The 23,135-nt window shown below is 43.3% G+C and overlaps 1 protein-coding gene across 1 annotated transcript in view; it reads left to right on the forward strand.

The window, feature by feature from the left end:
- DRGX (dorsal root ganglia homeobox) overlaps nucleotides 1-23,135 on the forward strand; it is a gene marked incomplete at both ends in the record, with an annotated part of 198,610 nt that overhangs the window by 75,374 nt on the left and 100,101 nt on the right. The window contains one exon of the mRNA XM_082268303.1: nucleotides 15,865-16,034. Coding sequence (XP_082124429.1) covers nucleotides 15,865-16,034 — 170 coding nt within the window. The remainder of the gene's footprint in view (nucleotides 1-15,864; nucleotides 16,035-23,135) is intronic.

Raw genomic sequence — 23,135 nt, forward strand, 5'->3', positions numbered from 1 at the left:
CTTATTTTTTGTCATTTATATTATTGCAAGCGCTGCTTCTTGGCACATTTAGGATTATAGCTTTATCTCTGCAGCTTGACATTGCATGCTTTTGCTCAGTCTGTCTTCAACTAGTAACCCCAGATCTTTCTCCATCCTTGATTCCCCCAGAGGTTCCCCCCTAGTGAGTAGTTTGTGTTTATGTTTTTAGCCCCCAAGTGCATTACTTTACATTTTTCCATATTAAACCTAATTTGCCATGTAGTTGCCCACTCTAATATTTTGTTCAGAACTTTCTGTAAAATTTCTATATCCTGATGTGAAGTTATTGCCTTGCTTATTTTTGTGTTGTCTGCAAAAACTGAGCTTGAGCTATTTATTCCGTCCTCTATATCATCAATGAATAAATTAAACTGAATTGGTCCCAAGACAGAACCTTGGGCTACCCCACTTACCACTCCAGACCATTCTGAGTACAAGTTATTTATAACTACCATTAAGACGTGCCCCAGTTTGGTAGATAAAAAGTGATATCCACTGGCTGATGGGGCGATGAGCCTAAAGAGCAAGGGGGTGTAACCGCTGTTTAAAAGCGACATAATATGTGATGAGTCCCAGAGGATACTAAACAGGAACTGAACAATGTTCAAACAGAAGTATATAGAGTACTTGCATGAAGAGGGTCATATAGGACAGTAGAACAACCAACTGGAAACTGAACCCAGGGTGTGGGTGACATGGTGGTTTGGGAAGGAGTTCCAGATGTCAGTCCATAGAATCTTCCTGGTCTTGGGCTGGAGAGGTGAAGCATCCTCTTTTGTGTGAGTGTTGGTTTTCCGCGCTTCCCAGAAGATGAAGGAGATTTTTGTAGGGAGGGTGAGGCTGATCTTCTGCGGGTGCTGTTAGCGTTGGGGAAGATTTCTACAAGGTGTAGATATTGCAGAGTGTGCTGTAGCTCATCTGCAGGTGTACTTGGTACCTTGGTAAGTGAAGCATACTGAGAACCGGAAGCCCCATTGATAGGTGATGTGGTCACGTTGCAGCTGCAGGAGCTGGGGTTTTATGGCCCAGTTACTATTGCTTAGTAATTGTTAGCTGAGACAGATCAGAGAAGAGCTGTGCCCCTGGAAGTTAAGAGTGTCCTTCTCTTGGGCAATGGCCAGGAGTTTCTTCGTACAGTGATAGTGGAATTTTGCAATTATGTCGCGGAGGGACCGTCTGTTTTTTTTAAGCGTAAGGGCCCTGTGCACCCTGTCCATTTCCAGGCGTTCCACTGGTATAGCGGGTTGAAGTTCCTGGAATAGGGCCATCATGGTGGATTGCAGATCAAATACAGTTTCAGGGATGCGCCTAATGCGCAAATTTGAGAGATGTGCTCTATTTTCGTAGTCTTCAATTCTAAAATATAATGTCAGGTTTTCCTCTTTGAGGTTTTCTAGTTCAGCCATGTAATCTTGTGCTGTATTCTTTATCTCATCCACTCTTATCCCATGCCCTGTAGTGCGGGTGCCCAGCTCTCTGATTTCCTTAGTGAGGCTCTGATGTTTGTTTGAGAGCTCTGTGTAGCATTCTTTCTATCTGCTTTAGGAGAGCTGGTGTAGCTGAGGATTCCTCATCTTGGAAGTCTGGCAGGGTCGGGAGCTGTTTGTGTAAGCATGCTGCACCGCTGGAGGAGGAAGAAAGTGGTGGTGGCATCTTAGCTGAGGCCCGAGCCAGCGGTTCTTCTTTGATGGAGAAGTATTTCAATTCGGATCAAACTGCTCTTAGCACCATGATTGCTGATCCGGGTGTTGCTCTGGGATCGCAGGAGGCAGTGTGAATGGATGGGGATATTGGCAGCTTGCCATTATATGATATTCGGTGGCTTTTGTTCAGATCGGCAGATTTTGTAGAATGGCATAACCGGTCAGCTAGACTCTGCGCATGAGCCCCCACAAGTATTTCACATATTTCAAAATAGTAAATGATTTCTACACTACATTTTTTTTCTTGCTTTTAATATCCAAATAAAATACCAAGTTCCATAAAAATGTCCAACTGCTTTCTCCAGATCAGTTATTAAGCTTTCTCTAAACAGCTTTGGCAGAATGCAGTTTTCATTCTTTAGTAAATCAGCTCAGTAAACCATGAAGTCACACAGTTTTAGGAGCTATAAGATGCAGATGCTGAGATCTTTACCAGAACACATAACTATTTGCTCACAGCAAGTACTGTATTTACCACGCTAGAGTAAAATAAAACTGCATGTCAGACTGATCCACTTTTTGTATCATTAAACTGTAGAATATCTATTCAGAGTAAATGGTTGAAACAAAAACATATCTCTTGATATAACTTGTTGGTATACAACAGGGGTGGGGAACCTTTTTTCTGCCAAGGGCCATTTGGGTATTTATAAAATCATTCGGGGGCCGTACAAAATTATCAACTTAAAAATGTGCCTGTTATATTTGGTCAAAAATGTAATTAACTCACCCCTAATGTGATGGCTGCAAATGCTTCACTTTGGTGAGGTGTGTGATGTTAGCTGGTATTGATGATGTTGCTACTCGCAACTGGTTTTCCAGGTTTGCGTCGGTCAGCCTGGAGCGCAATCGACTTTGTGGTGGTAAGTTTTGAAAAGAACTGCTGGTGGGTAATGCTGGCTGGTACTGCTGGTGGGTACAGCTGGCTGGTACTGCTGTGGGTACTGCTGGCTCAGGCTGGTACTGCTGGCTTGTACTGTGCTGTGGGTACTGCTGGCTGGTACTGCTGGCTCAGGCTGGTACTGCTGTGGGTATTTCTGATTCAGGCTGGTACTGTGCTGTAGGTACTGCCTTGGGTACTGCTGGCTCAGGCTGGTACTGCTGGCTGGTACTGTGCAGTGGGTATTGCTGGCTGGTACTACTGGCTCAGGCTGGTACTGCTGGCTTGTACTGTGCTGTAGGTACTGATGGCTGGTACTGTTGTGGGTACTGCTGACTCTGGCTGGTACTGCTGTGGGTACTACTGGCTCTGGCTGGTACTGATGGGAGTACTGCTGGCTCTGACTGGTACTGCTGGTTCTGGCAGGTACTGCTGTGTGTGCTGGTGGTGAGAAATGCTGGCTAGCAGCGGCGCCGCGCTGGAGGAAGAGGCAATGTTTCCTGTATTGGTCACAGGCGGAGTGCATTTGATATCATTCCGCCTGTGACTCACTCAGACTGTCAGAATGGAGCCGGAACTATACAGGAAGCATTGGCTCCATTCTGACAGATCAGCTGAGAGACACAGACTCAGCTTCACGGGGGGGGTGGACCAAATGACTTTGAGGGCCCATATGGCCCCCGGGACGTAGGTTCCCCACCCCTGGTATACAAGAAGACACTATAGAGTTTAAGTGAGAATTGGTGAAATGTGTGTTATACAATTCATAAAAGAATACATGAATATATTCTGGTTGTAAATGGATTACTAAGGTAAGGGAGGTGCAAAGTCTACAGCAATCGGATTTCAATTTTGTAAAGTTAAATTATAAAAAAAAAAAAAAAAAAAAACTTTCTAATATGTGTTCCTATCATTTTGCTAATTTCTCTGAATTCCTGATTATGCTGGATAGTCAGTATCTGGGGGGTTTTGGTTCCAGTCTGCAGTTAATTGCTATAAAATTTCAGGATAGGAAATTTAAAAACCGTAAAACAAAAAAAAAAAAACCTGTCAGTTCACTTACACTCTGGAGATCCTGTGCTAGCTTTGGCTCTAACAAATAGACTTTTTCCAGTTTTTAAAAGATGCATGCCCTTCTCTGTCCTCAGAGATACCAACATGGCAATCTGGGCACACATGATAACATCTGAACAACAATAGAGCTTATTACTGTGACAATTACACACTTAAGCCAGGCACACAGGGGCCGAATGTTAGGAGATCTTGGCCGGTTGAAAAAAAAAAAAAACGCTGACCTTCGGCCTGTGTGTATGTTAGACATATCCAAAAAAGAAAAGAGTGATGCTAGGCACCCTGCTCCTGCGCTCAAAGCCAGGTCCTCAGGCTGTTTCAATCTAGGAACCTACACTTGGCATCCCGTATGGCTAAGCCTTGCTGCCCTCTACGACCGGGGTGGTCAAAAACACTGTAAAACAAACACAAAGAAAGGGCGCACCAGCCTAGCGCATTATCCTCAGCAAGCTTTTTAATGGCAATTGTTTAAAATCGACTACTCACAAACATGCGTGGTAGACCGGCATATAGTTTCCAATGAACAGCATCAAAATAGGAAAGTCAGATGTTTCATATAAACGGAAGACTGACGGGTTTCGAGGCCTTTCCTCTTCCTCAGAGCCCGAGGGCCATGTCCAAGACCATGGCTTAAGTAGAATGGCCAGGCCCCACATGACCCTCCAGATTGTGCGTTTCCCCTCCCACAATCTGAATAAATGTACGCCATACTTTTCAGATATTTATTTGTAAAAAAATTTGAAAACCATTTGTCATTTTCCTTCTCCTTCACAATTAGGTGCTGCTTTGTGTTGGTCTATGACATAAAATCCAACTAAAAGATGGATTCCAGGAAGTGAATGCTACATGAATCATCTGCCCTTACTCAAGATGGTCACTGCTAGAAATGCTAGGAGGTGGATTTTGTAAGTGATTTCTTAGCAAAATAAAGTATAAAGACGTGGATGGATGGAAGGCTTTGCTTTAACCACGCTAGCGGTATCCCAGAGCGTGACTCGGGGTAGGAATTTCCTGCTATTATCGGTATCCCCGAGTCACGCTCGGCGTGAATGGGCAGAGCTATGCAGACAGCGCAGCGGAGTGTCTTACCTTATCCTGGCCATCCAGCGATGAGCTCTCATTCCTGTGACCGCCAGCGAGATCTCTGCCGCTCGTCTGTCGGTAGGAGGACTTCCTGGTTCCGTTCCCTGCAGCAGCAATGCTGCATGGGAGCGGAACTGGGAGTAAAAATCAAAGTAACACCAAACACAAACATATAAAAAGGAGGTGATACAGTGTAATCTGAGAGGATTACACTGTATCACTTTGGTAAAAGTCACAGTGCCCTCTCAGTGCCCCCTTGCCATTGTCGTGTGCGTGAAATAAAATAATTTGAAAATGGCATCCAAAAAGCGCTGTCCCGCATATGCGCTTTTGGATGAGATGAGCGACTGCGACTGCGACAGCAGCAGCAACACGGAGCTGCTCGCAGAACAGAGCGACAGTGAGTCGTGCGGAGATCTGTCATCTGACTCTGACACCGACACTGATCCCGAAAGTGACGCGATGATCCCGCACCTGACCTGAAAGCAAATCGTCCCTGGACGCCGTGGTGACGTCACTTCCTGGTCTACGGCCGAGACCGGAAGTCGGTGAAGAGAATACAGGAACCGCATCGGAGGCTTTGCTTTCATTACATGCACCTATTTATCCATCTAAATGTGAGTTTAAATTTGTCTTTTATTTGGAAATAAACCGTGTTTAAACATACTGCGCTATGAGACCCTCTTTACATCTTTCCCCCTAATTATCGAGTGTCTGGGCCACACGCTTATAAGTATTACAGACCAGCTTATAGGAGCAGGACCTTGGCTCCTATATCGCCTGTGGAGACTCCATTTCTTCCTGGGAAACTGCTTTTTAGGTCTGCAGGTTGACACGAGACACCTGACATGCTTATGTGAAAGACAAGTGAGGTGAGCGGCCATTTTACCCATTTTGAGGATATCTTGCTCACTCACTTTGGCACTGGGATCACTAATTATTGCTGGCTGTAACTGCACTTATTATGAACTTTTATCTATAATATCTGGAGAATTATTGGACTCTTCTCACTTATTTATGGACCACATTTTTTGTTATTTACCTGCTTCACTTTTGATATTACTGTGATACTCTTCATCAATTTTTTATTATTTGTTCACAGGGGTTCACCTATCATAGGGCATTGTGCACCCTGATATTTCAGTTTTTATCGATTGGTTTCACCTATTGATTTGAATCACGGCTATTGTTTATTTACACTATCACCTTCACTGCACTTCCTTAGTTCGCCCTTCATAGGGCATATTTCTTCATTTGCCTTTATAGATTTTGTTGGAGCCTGTGAACAGTTCCTCTACTCATAGAAGCTGTGCAACTTGCTCCTTTGTATGTTCACAGGGCATTTTCTGACCTTTTGCACATTCTTCACAGCTACCAGCAGCTCATGTAGTTTTTGGCACTTTAATTGAATTTTTGTTTTTATATCAATTGTTTCAGTCCGAGCTTTTGACTAGTTCTGGGTCCATAGAATTGGTACAATTTGCTCATTATCTGCACATAAATTTATTTATTTATTTTTCCACTTTCGTCACAATATGAATGATTTTGTAATATTGAACGTTTAGTTCACTACATATTACCTTCACCTACTTAGCACCTTGGCACTTCAATTAAATTTTTTTGCACTGGACACTTTCCATTTTATTGTTATTATTTATTGCTTCATTGTGTTTGTAAGATATTTCCTATGTTATATTTTTACTGCTTGCAGTAACTTATGGTTCACCGTTTTTAAGAGGTTTTAGCGCTGGTTATTCTTATACACTTTTACTTGATCGTATGTGGTGACACTACAGAACTAGCTGCAGGATCTCTGGTGCTCCATCTATTTATCTTTTAATCCCCGACACTTCTTTTCTCGTTTGGTAGCGCATAGATTTTACCCTTTATTTTGCAATGCCTTTCTGCGCTCTCTTTTAGAGTTGGCACGTCAGCTTGGCTTTACCTACGGATGGGGGTTCCCCCTCTCAACCACATTTTGCAGAGACTAACGTTCTTTCAACCTTCGCATACTGAAAGATTTGCCAGCACCCTTTGCCTTCATGGAGACAGACCCCATTCAGGTCCCGAACTGGCTGGTGTTCTTCCGAGGACCGACCGGCCGGCCGGTCAGCCTCGGCGGCTCTCTGGAGAGGTCCACAGCAGAGGCCTCAATGAACCAGGAGGAGGTAGGGTACAATGTCGCCGGAAGGACCATGTGAGTCATAAACATTGCATGTACCCAACACTATATATCCAGATATGGCTTGTGGAAGAATGCACAGCACAAATGTATTCACGGATGACCTCAGACTAAGACCCATCGTTAATGGGTTCATTAAACTCCCACATCGGTGAGCTAGAGATCTCTAGGTCTCACTAATTATATGTGTACTAAGAACTTTTAGGTCTTAATGTTTTTCAGACTTCATCCAGGACACCACTGGATGTAGATATATATCTACTTTTCATGGGTGCCTTTACTATGATGTCACTTACAGAAATCTGGCCCTTTTAGATCAATCTGGACCCTTTTGTTTTTCTTTTTTTGAGACAGCACTCAGAAATGATCACAGCTTTTGTGAACGAAGATGTATCCTTTTAGGTAAAGGGGCGAAGTGGCCGTCCTCCCCCCACCTAAAATTGTGGTTGTGGGGTGAGAGAGGGGTAGGTGGTCCACTTGTCGTCACAAGACTTATTCTCTTCTTCCTGCACCTCTGTGTTTCCCCCAACCCTATTGCAGGAGAAGATGTAGGGGAGACGAACCCCAGCGGGGTTAGGGGTGTTGTGATGAGTTCCCCGGAGCGGTGGTCTGATGATCTGGGGCATGGGGGACATCAAATGTCATGTCTCAAACTGTATGTACTGCATAAGGTGTACCCAGTGGATGTCAGTCTTGAAAGGAACCGCTAAATAGAACTGCTATTTTGTTCTAAATTACCTTACATTATATTTGTCATGCATTAGTATGATGGTGAATCGAATGAGTGTTTTGTACTCATCTCTGGGTTAGCGGCCTTCCCCCCTTACCTTCCCGGAGGGGGAGGAGACAGGTCGTGGAGGGGAAAATGAGTGGCCGATGTTTATGTTGGGTTCAAGACATCAGGTTACTTACCTTATATGTTGCCGTGCCTCTCTATTACTTTAATGAACTAAGCAGGTTAGCCTGTGATTCTTATCCTTGCTGGGGTGGGGTGGGAGGAGTAGGTTGGGAGTGCTATCTGCAGGCTTTCTTCAACCACTCCCCCACATAGGCTAACGCACTAAGTAAAGACCATAGTCCCAGTGTGTCTTTTTCAAATTTATTTTGTAACCTCTAGAATAATCAGAGAGGATTGGACAGTAGGCTTGACTGTCATTGATGTTCATCCTTAACCCCCCTCCCACACACTCTTTCTCTAAACCCCCCCCCCCTTCATTTTTTTTTTATTCGCCCTCCAAGCTGGTGATGGATGACATAAAGGTAATCTCTCTAAATGCGAGAGGACTCAACATGCCAGAGAAAAGGCATATTCTCCTAAATGAGTTGAAGCACTCTCGGGCTGAAATTGCATTAATCTAGGAAACTCATTTTAGGACAGATAAAAATCCCATTCTCAAAAACAGATTTTATCCCTCTACTTATCACTCTGCTAACGATAATGCCAAGTCTAGGGGAGTCTCAATATTGCTATCTGGTGGTCTCCCGTGGACATGCCAGGCCACTCTCATGGACACTAACGGTCTCTTCTTGTTTTTAAAAGTCTTGATAGGTGACGTACAGGTGACGTACAGGTGACGCTTGCTACGATTTATGCACCCAATTGTCATCAGGATGTTTTTCTTGCTCAAACTATTGACACTTTATTCGATTTCACTGAGGGTCAATTGATACTAGGCAGGGACTTTAATGTTCCCTCATACCTTCCTTTGACACTTCCTGGAAGGTTTCCTCGAACCCCCCTGGCTCCAACTAACGTATAGCGAAATCACTACACAAAGCCCAATAAATCGATATCTGGCGATTACAACATCTGGAGGAGAGGGACTTCATGTTCTACTCCTCGCCATATAAAAGCTACTCCAGGAGATCTTGAAAGAGCTCCAAGCTTACTTTCAAACTAATGACCAACCAAACTGTGATATAGGCTTTTTGTGGGAAGCTCATAGAACCATCATTAGAGGCTTACTTATCAAACATGGTTCACTAATTAAAAAACAACGCAACAACTTGTTTTGCTCTTGAATCAACTTTGCGACCTTGCATCACAACATAAACATGCCTCTAATCCAACTATTGAATCTGAACTTACATCTACCCGTAAACAAAGCAGATTTCTCCTTGATATATTTTTTTTAAATATATCTTGTTTTTTTTTTTTCGGTTACCACTTCCCCCTGTTATTGATCTCCTTTTGGTCCACCTTACAGTTGCCATTGAGCGCTGATTCACACACTACCTGACTGCCAGTTCTGTGAGATATATTGCTTGTGCCTCCCAGCCTCTGTACATTCACATGCAGGAGGGAGGAAATAAGTGTTCTGTGATAACTGGGTGGATGCTGTGATTGACATGTATGTACAGTGTATGTTTCACACCCTATTTCTTAATGTCCTTCAGTTGTGTCCTACCTACCTTACTTCCATAACACTATTCAATCTTCCTTTTTTAGATTGTGTCAGCACTCCTGACAGCCTGTATACAAGGTTAGAAAATGGCCCCAGCCTAAGCTTCTCACAGGCCATGCTCTCTGACATGTTCCTTATTTAGATTGTCACATATTGCTAGTTCTTTATTTGACTTTCCTAAACAAAGTTATATCATCCAATGTATCACTGGACCTAGGATAAACCAAAATGGGCTTGTTTGAATTGATGTGGGCAGCTACATATATGGCAGAGGAGGTTTAATACCGAACAAAGCAGTGCCCTCAGAAGCTCAAAATATTCATGCAAGTTACTTGCTAGGCAGGGCCATAGACAAATTTTTGTCCTGGGAGGGGGGTTCAACAGCAGGTACCAAGTGGTGAGAGAGGGAACCAAGCAGCGCTGTGTGGGTCTATTGAACTTGGCTCCATAGACCCACACAGCATGGGAGTGAGCATGCCTTGTGTGCCCCAATGGCAAGCAGCTTTCTATGGTGGAGCACAGAGAAGAGGAGGATCAGGGCCACTCTGTGCAAAACCATTACACAGAGCAGTTAATATAACGTTCGTTATTTTATTTTAGAAAATGTTCATTTAGTAACACTTTAATCCCAATGGCACCCCCACACACTGGAAACCACACTGCACTATGCTGTTTCTCTGCGGCCGTGGTTTTAGAAAAGGTGCAGGGACCTTTTCCCTGCATTTCCGCAGATACAGCAGCCCATTCCCACGCAAACAGGCCACACTGCATCCACTGCATCCATAGGTGTGAACCTAGCCTTAGCCTTGGCTCACGCTATGAGTCACACAGGAACTGCACCACATTTCTATGCAATTCACATGAGATTCAGTGTGGTGTGATTTAAGCCCATAAATTTAGAATGGGCTCAGATTACACCGCATTACCCCACAGCCATGCATGCACCAATTATGGGAACGCACTGCAACTGGATCACATGGTCATTTTGTATCATCGGATCTGGGGCAGGCAAACACACTGCATTTTTGACCTGCGTTTGAGGTGTCGATAAGATTGCTCTGACACCCGATGTAGATCGAAAGGGCAGTGCAATTTGAATGACGTACAGACCAGGGCCATCATTATTATTGATTTGACCCTGGACAAACATTTTCTTTGGTCCCCCTCATGCACATCATGACTGCTCTCTGATTGGTTGCTGGAGGTTACAGCACATCATTACCGCTCACTAATTGGTTGCTGGAGGTTACAGCACATCATTACCGCTCACTGACTGGTTGCTAGAGGTTTTTGCATGATATTACTGTTCACTCTTTGGTTGCTAGATGTTACTGCACATCATCTCCTCACTGCCTGTGTGAAAGAGGCCTTCATGGTGAAAGGTCTACTTTAAATCAGAACAGTTGATTCTCATACACTTCATTTATTGTGTGGATATATAGCTTGGTTTGAGACTGCATCCCAGTGATGGTCAACTGATGAGGTTTTCAGGGCCTCAACTGCAGCCCCTGACACACTACAGGGTTGTGCATATCATTTAGTGCAGCCTTTTTTAACCAGGATGCCTTGAGGTTTCTTCAGGGGTGCCTTGGGAAAATGCCTAACAATTGCTCAAAAATTGTACACAAGCGGGCGTATGGATAAAGCCTTCCTTTTAGTTACATAAAGCAACAGGTTTTCATTGTGCAACCTGATAACCTTCTAGCTTCCGGTGTGCTAACGACCAATGGAATCATCAGTTGATAAGGAGGATGTCAGTTACCAGAATAGCATCCTTGTTTGACCTTCCCCTGCCCCTCTCCATCAGCATTGGGGTCACATTAGCTGAGGGATGGGGAAAAACTGAAGGAGAAGAGACACATTGGAATACTAGTACCAGTTTGAAAACGTGTATTTGCTTTGGAGGAATAAATCACCTATAATATTGGATGTCCTACTTATTTTGCTGTTACTGCATTATGTAAAACAATTAGAATAGTTTGTACATTTTTGAATGGGGTGCCTCAAGACTGTTCATAATGCTAAAAGGGTGCCTTGACTAAAAAAAGGTTGAGAAACACTGATTTAGTGCCAGACATACTACAGGAGATGGTCAGAGACTGCAGACATACTACATGAGATGGTCAGAGACTGCAGACATACTACAGGAGATGGTCAGAGACTGCAGACATACTACAGGTGATGGTCAGAGACTGCAGACATAGTACAGGAGGCGGTCAGAGACTGCTGACATAGCACAGGAGGCAATCAGAGACTGCAGACATAGTACAGGAGGAGGTCAGAGACTGCAGACATACTACAGGATATGGTCAGAGACTGCAGACATACTACAGTAGATGGTCAGAGACTGCAGACATACTACAGGAGATGGCCAGAGAATGAAGGCATACTACAGAAGATGGTCAGAGACTGCAGACATATTATAGGAGATGGTCAGAGACTGCAGAAATAGTACGGGAGATGGTCAGAGACTGCAGAAATAGTACGAGAGATGGTCAGAGACTGCAGACATAGTATAGAAGATGGTCAGAGACTGCAGACATATTACAGGAGATGATCAGAGACTGAAGACATAGTGCAAGGGGAGGTCAGAGACTGCGGACATACTACAGGAGATGGCCAGAGAATGAAGGCATACTACAGAAGATGGTCAGAGACTGCAGACATAGTACAAGAGATGGTCAGAGACTGCAGAAATAGTGCAGGAGATGGTCAGAGACTGTAGACATAGTATAGAAGATGGTCAGAGACTGCATACATACTACAGGAGATAATCAGAGACTAAAGACATAGCACAAGGGGAGGTTAGAGACTGCAAACATACTACAGGAGACAGTCAGAGACTGTAGACATAGTACAGGAGATAGTCAGAGACTGAAAACATAGTACAGGAGATGGTCGTAGACTTCAGGCATACAGTAGTACAGGAGATGGTCAGACTGTAGACATGGTACAGGAGATGGTAAGAGACCGGATACATGGTACAGGAGATGGTCAGAGACTGCAGACATACTACAGGAGATGGTCAGAGACTGCCGACATAGTACAAGAAATGATCAGGGACTGCATGGCTCCATGTACTGTCTGATCTCCTGTCCCTGTACATTGTCTGCTGAACACTCACAATGATCCTTTCTGATCACCATAAAAGGTGCTGTCAGTGTCCCCACAACACACATGTAATTTACTTACTGTGTGACACCGACAATGTGGACAAGTCCCAGACTTTCAGCATGGGCTGTACAGAGGAGGAAGGAGTGATCTCTCTCCTCCCCACTGATCACAGCTCTGGTTGTTAGGAGGATGCAGAGGTCATTTGACGGCAGGTCAGGCAGTAGTTGGTTGGGACTTGGGAGAGATGGCGGAGCACCAAGACGGGAGATTTAAGATGAGGTTGGAGAGGGCCAGGCACGCATTCTCGCGGTGCTGCCCTATCGCCTAACAGCTCAGCTCAAGTCCAACTCTGCCTCATTAGCATTTGGCCGCCATTTTTTTAAAATGCAGTGCAGGCTCAAGGGGCAGCTGCTTTGTACTCCCCAACAATGACTTCGGCTGATTCCCGGGCAGCTGCCCCTGTTGCCCTGTGTTAAAGCAGCCTTGTGCAGGACACGCATTGGTTTTCTGCACCACATCGTAGTGTGAACTGGGCTTATAAATGCCTTTATATCTCAATTAAAAATAGCCAGGGCACTGAGGGCAGCAAAAAGTCCAGCCTGGCTCTGGCAGCCATGTTGTTGTGCCTGGTAACTCCTCAGCCCTCTGGCTCTGCAGTCAGCAACACAACATGGTTGGCAGAGCCAGTCTGGACTGTCAATATGAACCAAGCAGTGGAAAATGGTAACCCATTAACCCAGTGTTTAATAAAGTAAAAAACTTTGCCGGTTGCCACAGTCTCACTTACCACTATGGCAGCACAGCAGCAGTAAGTGGTATGTGAGGACAGTCTCTCAGACAGCAAGCCGAAAGGGAAAGAGGGAGGCCCAGCTCATCAGCAGCAGCATTGCTACCTTGCATGCTCTCCGCTCCATGCTCTTCTGAAGTCCAAGAAGGGAAGTGCAGAGTGTAGAGGCAGTCAGTCACAGTGGGCGGGACTATAGGCACCATCCGCTCTCACTGTGCCTGTGATCTGTTAGCAGGGAACCCATCACAACCTGGCTGTAACAGTGTGACCTGAGTGCCTGTGCCAGTGTGCCCTTCACCCGACCTGCTGCATCCTCTCTGCTCGCAATACCGACTGGTGTGCTGACTGTTGTAGTGGTGCTGGCACCATGAGAGGCAGCAGGGCAGAGACACTTTTCATTTCTGGCAGTATGCTCGGGGGGGGGGGGAGGGTTTGAACACCCCAACCCCCCACCCCCTTATCTATGTCCCTGTTGCTAGGGGAAGAACCCAATGAGGAATTGATGGTGGAAAAGTATCTCGGGGTCCTAGTAAATGACAGACAGCATGCAATGCCAAGCTGCAGCTAGTAAGGCTAATAGACAATTATCATGCATTAAAAGGGTATTAACTCAAACAACAAAACTATAAATGTACCACTTTACAAAACACTAGTTCAGCCATATCTTGAGTATTTGGTCCAGTTCTGGTCACTGATCCTCAGGAAGTATGTCTGTGAATTACAGAAAGTCCAGAGAAGGGCAACAAAAACAATAAGGTGGCTGGAGGACCTCAGTTATGAGGAATGACTACAAACATTAAACTTATTCTCCTTGGGGAAGAGACATAGTTACATAGTTACATAGTAGGTGAGGTTGAATAAAGACAATAGTCCATCCAGTTCAACCTGTGTAGGTGTGTGTGGCTGTAATCATCTAACATAGCCCTTAATCTCCTGATCCTTGAGATGTAAGTCTAAGAGTCTTTTGAAAGCCACCATACTACCCACAGAAACCACCTCTTGTGGTAGACAATTCCACAATCTTGTAGCCCTAACAGTAAAGAACCCTCCTCGTTGCCTGAGGTTAAAACGCTTCTCCTCTAATTGCATTGTATGTCCTCGAGTCCTCATGCAATTCCTTCGAATGAACAGCTTTTTTTCTAAGCTGAGATCCCCATTAAGATATTTATAAATTGCTATCATGTCCCCTCTCAGACGTCTCTTCTCCAGGGAAAATAAATCGAGCGATTGCAGCCGCTCTTCATAGTTAAGGTCCTCCAATCCCCTAATCAGTTTAGTTGCCCTTCTCTGGACTCTCTCCAGCTCCAACACATCCCTCCTGAGGACTGGCGACCAGAACTGGACAGTGTTTTTCTTAATAGCACCTTAATGCACCTTCCTTCCGATGGATGTAACATGAATGCACCATGTTTTGGCAGTGCGTTGCTGTGTGCTGCAATTCATATCCATCAGACGGTGTGTTGGAATGCCATTCAGAATTCCTTCATTCACAGCACATCAGAGTGAATAGCATTGTATTGCACCAAAGCATTTAACAAGTGTTGCTGAGTGTGGCAATAAAATGCACAGTGGTGCATGTTTTACCAGAAAGAAATCATGTGAACAGGCCCTAAAATAAAGCGACAAAGGCAAACATACAATATGTGAATTTGCAGCTAAGTCATCAATGTATGCATGGTATTATGACAAACAAAGCATAACTTACACCAAAACACACTTTAGAGGGGAATTCCCTTCCACGGTTGGTGGTGGTGTCAGTGGGGAGTGTGCATACAATTAAAAAAAACTTTTAGATGTGTTTTTTAGTTAACACAGTGTACAGGTGTACACAAGTGTATTGAAAATGATAGGGTCATACACACACACCTTGAACTGGATGGACTAGTATCTTTATTTATTTATTTTTTTTTCAAATTCTTTATTAAACAATGAAAAGGTACAAAGTACAGCAAGAAACAAAGTCATAAAATGTCAGCAAACATGAACACTATAAAGTGCAAGAGACAAAAGTCTCAACGGCATAGTAGTCAAGGAGCTTCCATACATGCATACATAACAGCCAAGATACAGGTCACCGAAGAGGTAGTCAGCAGTATGAGAAGGTATAGCTAATAACGGCTATGGTCAACGTGATTCATGGGCTCGGCATAACATGGAAGAGTATACATGTAAGATCAAAACCAAGTGGACCACTCATCGAAAGAGGAAGGAAAGGGGAGAAAGGAAGACACCACTCGGAAATATAGGGAAGAGGGGTATCAGAAAGAGGTGGAGGGAACAGAAAGGTTGGTATCTTTATTTCAACCTTATCAACTATATACAGTAACTATCAAAGTGCTATGTGTTTTGGTGTAGGTCAATTTAAAAAAAAGTGCTTGTACTTCTTTGGTGCAATTTTTTACATATAGGGTAACTAATTAAAATAAATAGGCTGCTCTAAATTTAACAAACCAAAATACACAAACATAGATGTAAATGGAGCCTCAGTGTTGATGAATAGGTGAAAAGTTGAAAGCCATACCTGAAATAGTATTGTGGTTGAAACAACTGATTTCCCTGTTCTATCATACTTTACTATGTAACATATATTCTACTATTGTTTTCTGTTTTTCCATAAGGTGTGGTTTCAGAATCGCAGGGCTAAGTGGAGGAAAACTGAGAGAGGCAGTGAGCAGGATGGATCAAAAGAAGGTGCTGCTGAATTGAATTCCCCCTCCAGAAACCTTAGTTCTCCCCCTACTGGGGAACCTGCCAGGGCAAAAAAAGAAAGTTTGGATGCACAGCAGAGGTAATGGATAAAAATTGACATTTCTCATGTGGCAAAAGGATCTAAATTAATGTGACAGAGTTTAGTAAGTGTGTAAGGGTTTATAGAGAGATATAATATCTGTCTGTCCCAAAATGATACGAGCTCCAAGTGCTATTATGAGAATCGCCCCAAGAAGTTTGCAATGATAGATATAGTTTATCCACAAATTGTTCTCATTTTTGGAAAATGGAGCAATAGAGGATTGTCAACATGAAATGATCCAGCATGTTTGAAAATAACTTCTACCATTATCACTCTCGTAAAAATGTTTACAATTTGTCTACAATAACTGGATACAAATGGGGTATTTATTAAATGAGAGGAGCTTAGTAAATGGAGTGTAGCTAAGTGAAAATTATTTTTGCAAAACATTCCCAAAGAAAATGAAATAAACAGGATTTTTGCATAAGTATGACTGGATGTATGAAATCAGCTCAGCTTCAACACATTTGCGGAGTTACTGTAAGTGTATTTTAACTTTGTAAAGTGAATTTTCACCTAACTTAGTGAGTGAAGTGAAGCCTTGCTAACCTCAATCATTTAATCATGTGAATGAAAAAATCATTTATTTTTTTTATTTTTTAACTTAAGAATGTTTTGATAGTGAATAGTAGGACTGACCTTGCCACCTGGGCAAGTGACAGGGCAGAGTCTTTGTATCTGGAGCTTCAAAAAGATGAAGCAAATTGTAAATTAATTGTGGATGTAGACGATAGGCCCCCCAAACATTAAGTATGAGGAAGAGACCCATCTCCCTTCGCAGTTAGAGATAGCTGGTAGGAAGGTCAATATTAAAATCACGGAGGACTTCAACTATCCTGATACTGATTTTTTAGATGAAACTAGGCAGTCAACTATGGCTCGTTATTTCTTGAATGTACTCCAGGAGAATTTCATGAGTCAAATAGTGGAAGCTGCAACTAGAATTAATGCTCTGCTGGAACTACTAATTGCAAACAACACAGAGCTCATTGCATATGTGAAAGTAAGGGACAACTTCGGAAACAGTGTTCACTTAGTAATTATATTTGTCATAAATTACAGGAAAAAGGAGACATGAGGTTCTTAGAACAAGAACACTAACTTTCAAAAGAGCCATCTTAACTGTGTTCCATACTACACAATACTAAGTGGGATTCATGTCTTGCAAGAAAGTGCACTGATAAGAAGTAGGAGTGCTTTAACCTCCCTGGCGGTAGGATTGTTTCTGATTTTAGGCGCTGAAATCGGTACCATTATTTTATTACTAACTCTTAAGGACGAGCAGCCCAAACCAACTATTTACATATGATTTTTTTTTACTGTGCGTTCTTCTTTATACCATCTCGGGTATGATAGAGTTTGAAACACAAAATCATAAATTATAATATAATAAATAACTATAAATAAGTTAAACTGCATATATATATATATATATATATATATATATAGTGGGTACGGAAAGTATTCAGACCCCCTTAAATTTTTCACTCTTTGATATATTGCAGCCATTTGCTAAAATCATTTAAGTTCATTCTTCTTCCTCATGAATGTACACATAGCACCCCATACTGACAGAAAAACACAGAATTGTTGACATTGTTGCAGATTTATTAAAAAAGAAAAACTGAAATATCACATGGTCCTAAGTATTCAGACCCTTTGCTCAGTATTTAGTAGAAGCCCCCTTTTGATCTAATACAGCCAGGAGTCTTTTGAGGAAAGATGCAACAAGTCTTTCACACCTGGATTTGGGGATCCTCTGCCATTCCTCCTTGCAGATCCTCTCCAGTTCTGTCAGGTTGGATGGTAAACGTTGGTGGACAGCCATTTTTAGGTCTCTCCAGAGATGCTCAATTAGGTTTAAGTCAGGGCTCTGGCTGGGCCATTCAAGAACAGTCACGGAGTTGTTGTGAAGCCACTCCTTCGTTATTTTAGCTGTGTGCTTAGGGTCATTGTCTTGTTGTAAGGTAAACCTTCGGCCCAGTCTGAGGTCCAGAGCACTCTGGAGAAGGTTTTTGTACAGGATATCCCTGTACTTGGCCGCATTAATCTTTCCCTCGATTGCAACCAGTCGTCCTGTCCCTGCAGCTGAAAAACACCCCCACAGCATGATGCTACCACCACCATGCTTCACTGTTGGGACTGTATTGGACAGGTGATGAGCAGTGCCTGGTTTTCTCCACACATACCGCTTAGAATTAAGGACAAAAAGTTATATTTTGGTCTCATCAGACCAGAGAATCTTATTTCTCACCATCTTGGAGTCCTTCAGGTGTTTTTTAGCAAACTCCATGCGGGCTTTCATGTGTCTTACACTGAGGAGAGGCTTCCGTCGGGCCACTCTGCCATAAAGCCCCGACTGGTGGAGGGCTGCAGTGATGGTGGACTTTCTACAACTTTCTCCCATCTCCTGACTGCATCTCTGGAGCTCAGCCACAGTGATCTTTGGGTTCTTCTTTACCTCTCTCACCAAGGCTCTTCTCCCCCGATAGCTCAGTTTGGCTGGATGGCCAGCTCTAGGAAGGGTTCTGGTCGTCCCAAACATCTTCCATTTGAGGATTATGGAGGCCACTGTGCTCTTAGGAACCTTAAGTGCAGCAGAAATCTTTTTGTAACCTTGGCCAGATCTGTGCCTTGCCACAATTCTGTCTCTGAGCTCTTCAGGCAGTTCCTTTGACCTCATGATTCTCATTTGCTCTGACATGCATTGTGATCTGGAAGGTCTTATATAGACAGGTGTGTGGCTTTCCTAATCAAGTCCAATCAGTATAATCAAACACAGCTGGACTCAAATGAAGGTGTAGAACCATCTCACGGATGATCAGAAGAAATGGAAAGCACCTGAGTTAAATATATGAGTGTCACAGCAAAGGGTCTGAATACTTAGGACCATGTGATATTTCAGTTTTTCTTTTTTAATAAATCTGCAACAATGTCAACAATTCTGTGTTTTTCTGTCAGTATGGGTGCTATGTGTACATTCATGAGGAAGAAGAATGAACTTAAATGATTTTAGCAAATGGCTGCAATATAACAAAGAGTGAAAAATTTAAGGGGGTCTGAATACTTTCCGTACCCACTGTATATATATATATATAGTACAGTAAAACTGCAGGAAAGGGCACTGGGGGGCAAACTAATGTCAATTTGTTTTATTTTGTAATGTAATCCAACAGGATTACAATATATCAGTGTGTTTGTGTGTTAAACTATTTGAATTTGCCGCTGGTTCCACCCCCCTGCGAGCGTCACAGGAGACGGAAGCCAGGGCTCACAGCATCGGGCGGAAGATCCGGCCGCCATATGCTGCAGGGACACATCGCGGGATCCCGGGGACAAGGTAAGTAACCTCTACCAGGATCCAGCGATGCTCCCTGGTGGTACCCCGAGTGTGGCTCGGGGTTACCGCTATTGGCACTAAAATTTCACCCGGAGCCACACTCAGGAATACCGCTAAGGAGGTTAAGCACATGATAAACAAAGGCAATTGTCAGCGCATTCCAGCAGACAAAAAAGAGCAAAGGTTAAACCTGGGTTGCTAAATACTAATGTAAAAAGGCATATTAAAACAATCTTTTAAAAACATAGGGCTGAACAACTACAAAGAATACAATAAGAAACTCAAGAGCGCAATCAGGTCAGCTAAACTAGATTATGAGAGACACATTGTGGAATAAAGTAAAAAAAATCTCAGAAATGTTTCCAAATATTACTATTAAAAAGGCTAGGTCAGACTATATTGGCCCCTTAACCACTTCCCGCCCGCCCACCGTCAAATGATGGCGGATCGGTGCAGCTCTCATCCTGGGACAACGCCATATGACAGCCCCGCAGGAGCACGCAGCGCAGCGATCGTGACCGTACCGTGTTCCTAGGACCCGGCACGACCCCCTCTCGGTAAAGAGCCGATGACGCGGCTCTTTACCCATGTGATCGGCTGTGTCCAATCACAGCCGATCACATGAAAATGTGAAAGTGCCAATAATTGACGCTCCTTGCCTCACACGGTCAGAGTGTGTGGCAAGGAGAGCCGATCAGCGCCATCTCCTCGAAGGGATAACCAGGACAAGTAATCAGGACACTGATCATCAGTACCCTGATTACAGTAAAGCCCCAGCAGTGCCCATCATGACACCAATCAGTGCCCATCAGTGACAACAATCAATGCCTATCAGTAACACCAATCAGTGCCCATCGGTGACCCAAATTAGTGCCCATTAGTGACCCCAATCAGTGCCCATTAGCGAATCAGTGCCCATCATTTCCGCCCATCAGTGCCCATCTGTGCCACATATCAGTGGCATCTATCAGTGCAGCAAATTAGTGCCTCCTCATTAGTGCCACCTCATCATTGCCTATCAGTGGAGCCTATTAGTGCCCATCAGTGCTGCCTCATCGGCGCACATCAATTAACGGGAAAAATTACTTATTTACAAAATTTACTGACAGAAACGAAGAAAAACTTTTTTGTTTTCAAAATTTTCAGACTTTTTTTTAGTGAATAAATACCACCAAAAGAAGCTCTATTTGTGTGAAAAAAATGATAAAAATGTAATTTGGGTACAGTGTTGCCTGACTGCGCAATTGTCATTCAAAGTGTGACAGCGCTGAAAGCTGAAAATTTGCCTAGGCAAGAAGGAGGTGAGGTGAAAGTGCCCAGTAGGCAAGTGGTTAAAGGATGTTTAAGTTAAGTTGGCCACAAGTGACAGGAGAAGACACTTGTATCAAGTACATTCTTCTCCTCAGTTGTAACGAACAAAAATATGGATTTTTCCTACAGTTTACCTGTAAAATCCATTTATTGGAGTACATCATGGGACACAGAGCCATATTCATTACCATATGGGTTATATGCCATTTATCGGTGAATGGACACTGGTAACCAATCAGACAGGAAGTCCCCCTATATAATCCCCTCCTCCAGATGAAGTACCTCAGTTTTGTAGCACCAATAACATCCCATACAAGAGGGGAGGGACCTCTTTGTCCCCTGATGTACTCCAAGAAATGGATTTTACATGTAGGCTGTAGGAAAAATCTATATTTCTTTATTGTACATCCCGGGACACAAAGCCATATTCATTACTATTTGTTACCATTTGGGACGTCCCATAGCAATGCACTTGAGGGGAGGGAATACCACCATCAGACCATAAAATATCTACATAGCTGCCTGCAGTACACTGCAGCCAAATGCAGACTCCTCCTGGGTCCTAACATCCACTTGATATAATCTAGTGAACATATACACCGACGACCAAGTTGCGGCCTTGCAAATCTGAGCGATAGAAGCTTGATGGCGAACTGCCCAAGAGGCACCTACTCTTCTGGTAGAGTGTGCCTTTACCGGAAAAGGTGGAATCTTCCCTTTTAATCCATACGCCTGGATAATAACCAGGCCATTACATTTAGAAAGACTTAGATGTAGACTTAGATGCCGCCTGCCCTTCACTGGGCCCTTCTGGCAGCACAAACAAAAGGTCCGTCCTTCCAACCTGAGCTGACCTTTTCAAGTAGATCTTGAATGCATGTACTACATCAAGAGAATGTAATAACTTTTCCTCTGCTGTTTGAGGATTTGGAAAGAAGGAAGGTAGTATAATGTCCTAATTCAAATGAAATGCAGACACCACCTTGGGAAAAAAACCTGGGTGTGGACGTAGAATCACCCTATCTTGATGTAAAATAAAGAATGGCTCTTTTCTTAACAAGAAAGAGCTGCTAATTCTGACACTCTTCTGGCTGAAGTCGTCGCAACCAAAAAGACCAACTTTCTGGTCAAAAGAACCAGATGTACAGTGCCTTGCGAAATTATTCGGCCCCCTTGAACTTTGCGACCTTTTGCCACATTTCAGGCTTCAAACATAAAGATATAAAACTGTAATTTTTTGTGAAGAATCAACAACAAGTGGGACACAATCATGAAGTGGAACGAAATTTATTGGATATTTCAAACTTTTTTAACAAAAAAACTGAAAAATTGGGGGTGCAAAATTATTCAGCCCCTTTACTTTCAGTGCAGCAAACTCTCTCCAGAAGTTCAGTGAGGATCTCTGAATGATCCAATGTTGACCAAAATGACTAATGATGATAAATAGAATCCACCTGTGTGTAATCAAGTCTCCGTATAAATGCACCTGCACTGTGATAGTCTCAGAGGTCTGTTTAAAGCACAGAGAGCATCATGAAGAACAAGGAACACACCAGGCAGGTCCGAGATAGTGTTGTGAAGAAGTTTAAAGCCGATTTGGATACAAAAAGATTTCCCAAGCTTTAACATCCCAAGGAGCACTGTGCAAGTGATAATATTGAAATAGAAGGAGTATCAGACCACTGCAAATCTACGAAGACCTGACCGTCCATCTAAACCTTCAGCTCATACAAGGAGAAGACTGATCAGAGATGTAGCCAAGAGGCCCATGATCACTCTGGATGAACTGCAGAGATCTAAAGCTGAGGTGGGAGACTCTGTTCATAGGACAACAATCAGTCGTATACTGCACAAAGCTGGCCTTTATGGAAGAGTGGCAAGAAGAAAGCCATTTCTTAACCTTCCTAGCGGTATTCCCGAGCGTGACTCGGGGTTAGATTTTAGAGCCAAAAGCGGTAACCCCGAGCCACACTCGGGGTAGCGCTAGGAAGATCGCTGGATCCTGGTAGAGGTTTTACTTACCTTTTCTCCGGGATCTAGCGAAGAATGCGGGCGGTATGCGGCGGCGGAGCTTCCTCCCGATCGTCTGCGAGCCCCGGCTTCCGTCTCCGGCGACGTGACGTCCGCCGGGGGGGTGGAACCAGCGGCAAATTCAAATGTGAAACACACCAAACACACTGATACCATTCAAAATGAAAAAAATTCACATTACATTGCCCCCCAGTGCCCTTTCCTGCAGTTTTACTGTACTTTTTATATAAATATATATATATATATATATATATATATATATATATATATTTATATACACACACACATAATATATATATATATATATATACACACACACATATATATATATATACGTAATTCTTGTGAATGAGCAGCCCAAACTACTGTATACATTATATATACGTATATATATATATATATATATATATTGTAAG

The sequence above is a fragment of the Pelophylax lessonae genome (assembly GCF_965119305.1).
Source record: "Pelophylax lessonae genome assembly, chromosome: 9".
Lineage (NCBI taxonomy): Eukaryota > Metazoa > Chordata > Amphibia > Anura > Ranidae > Pelophylax > Pelophylax lessonae.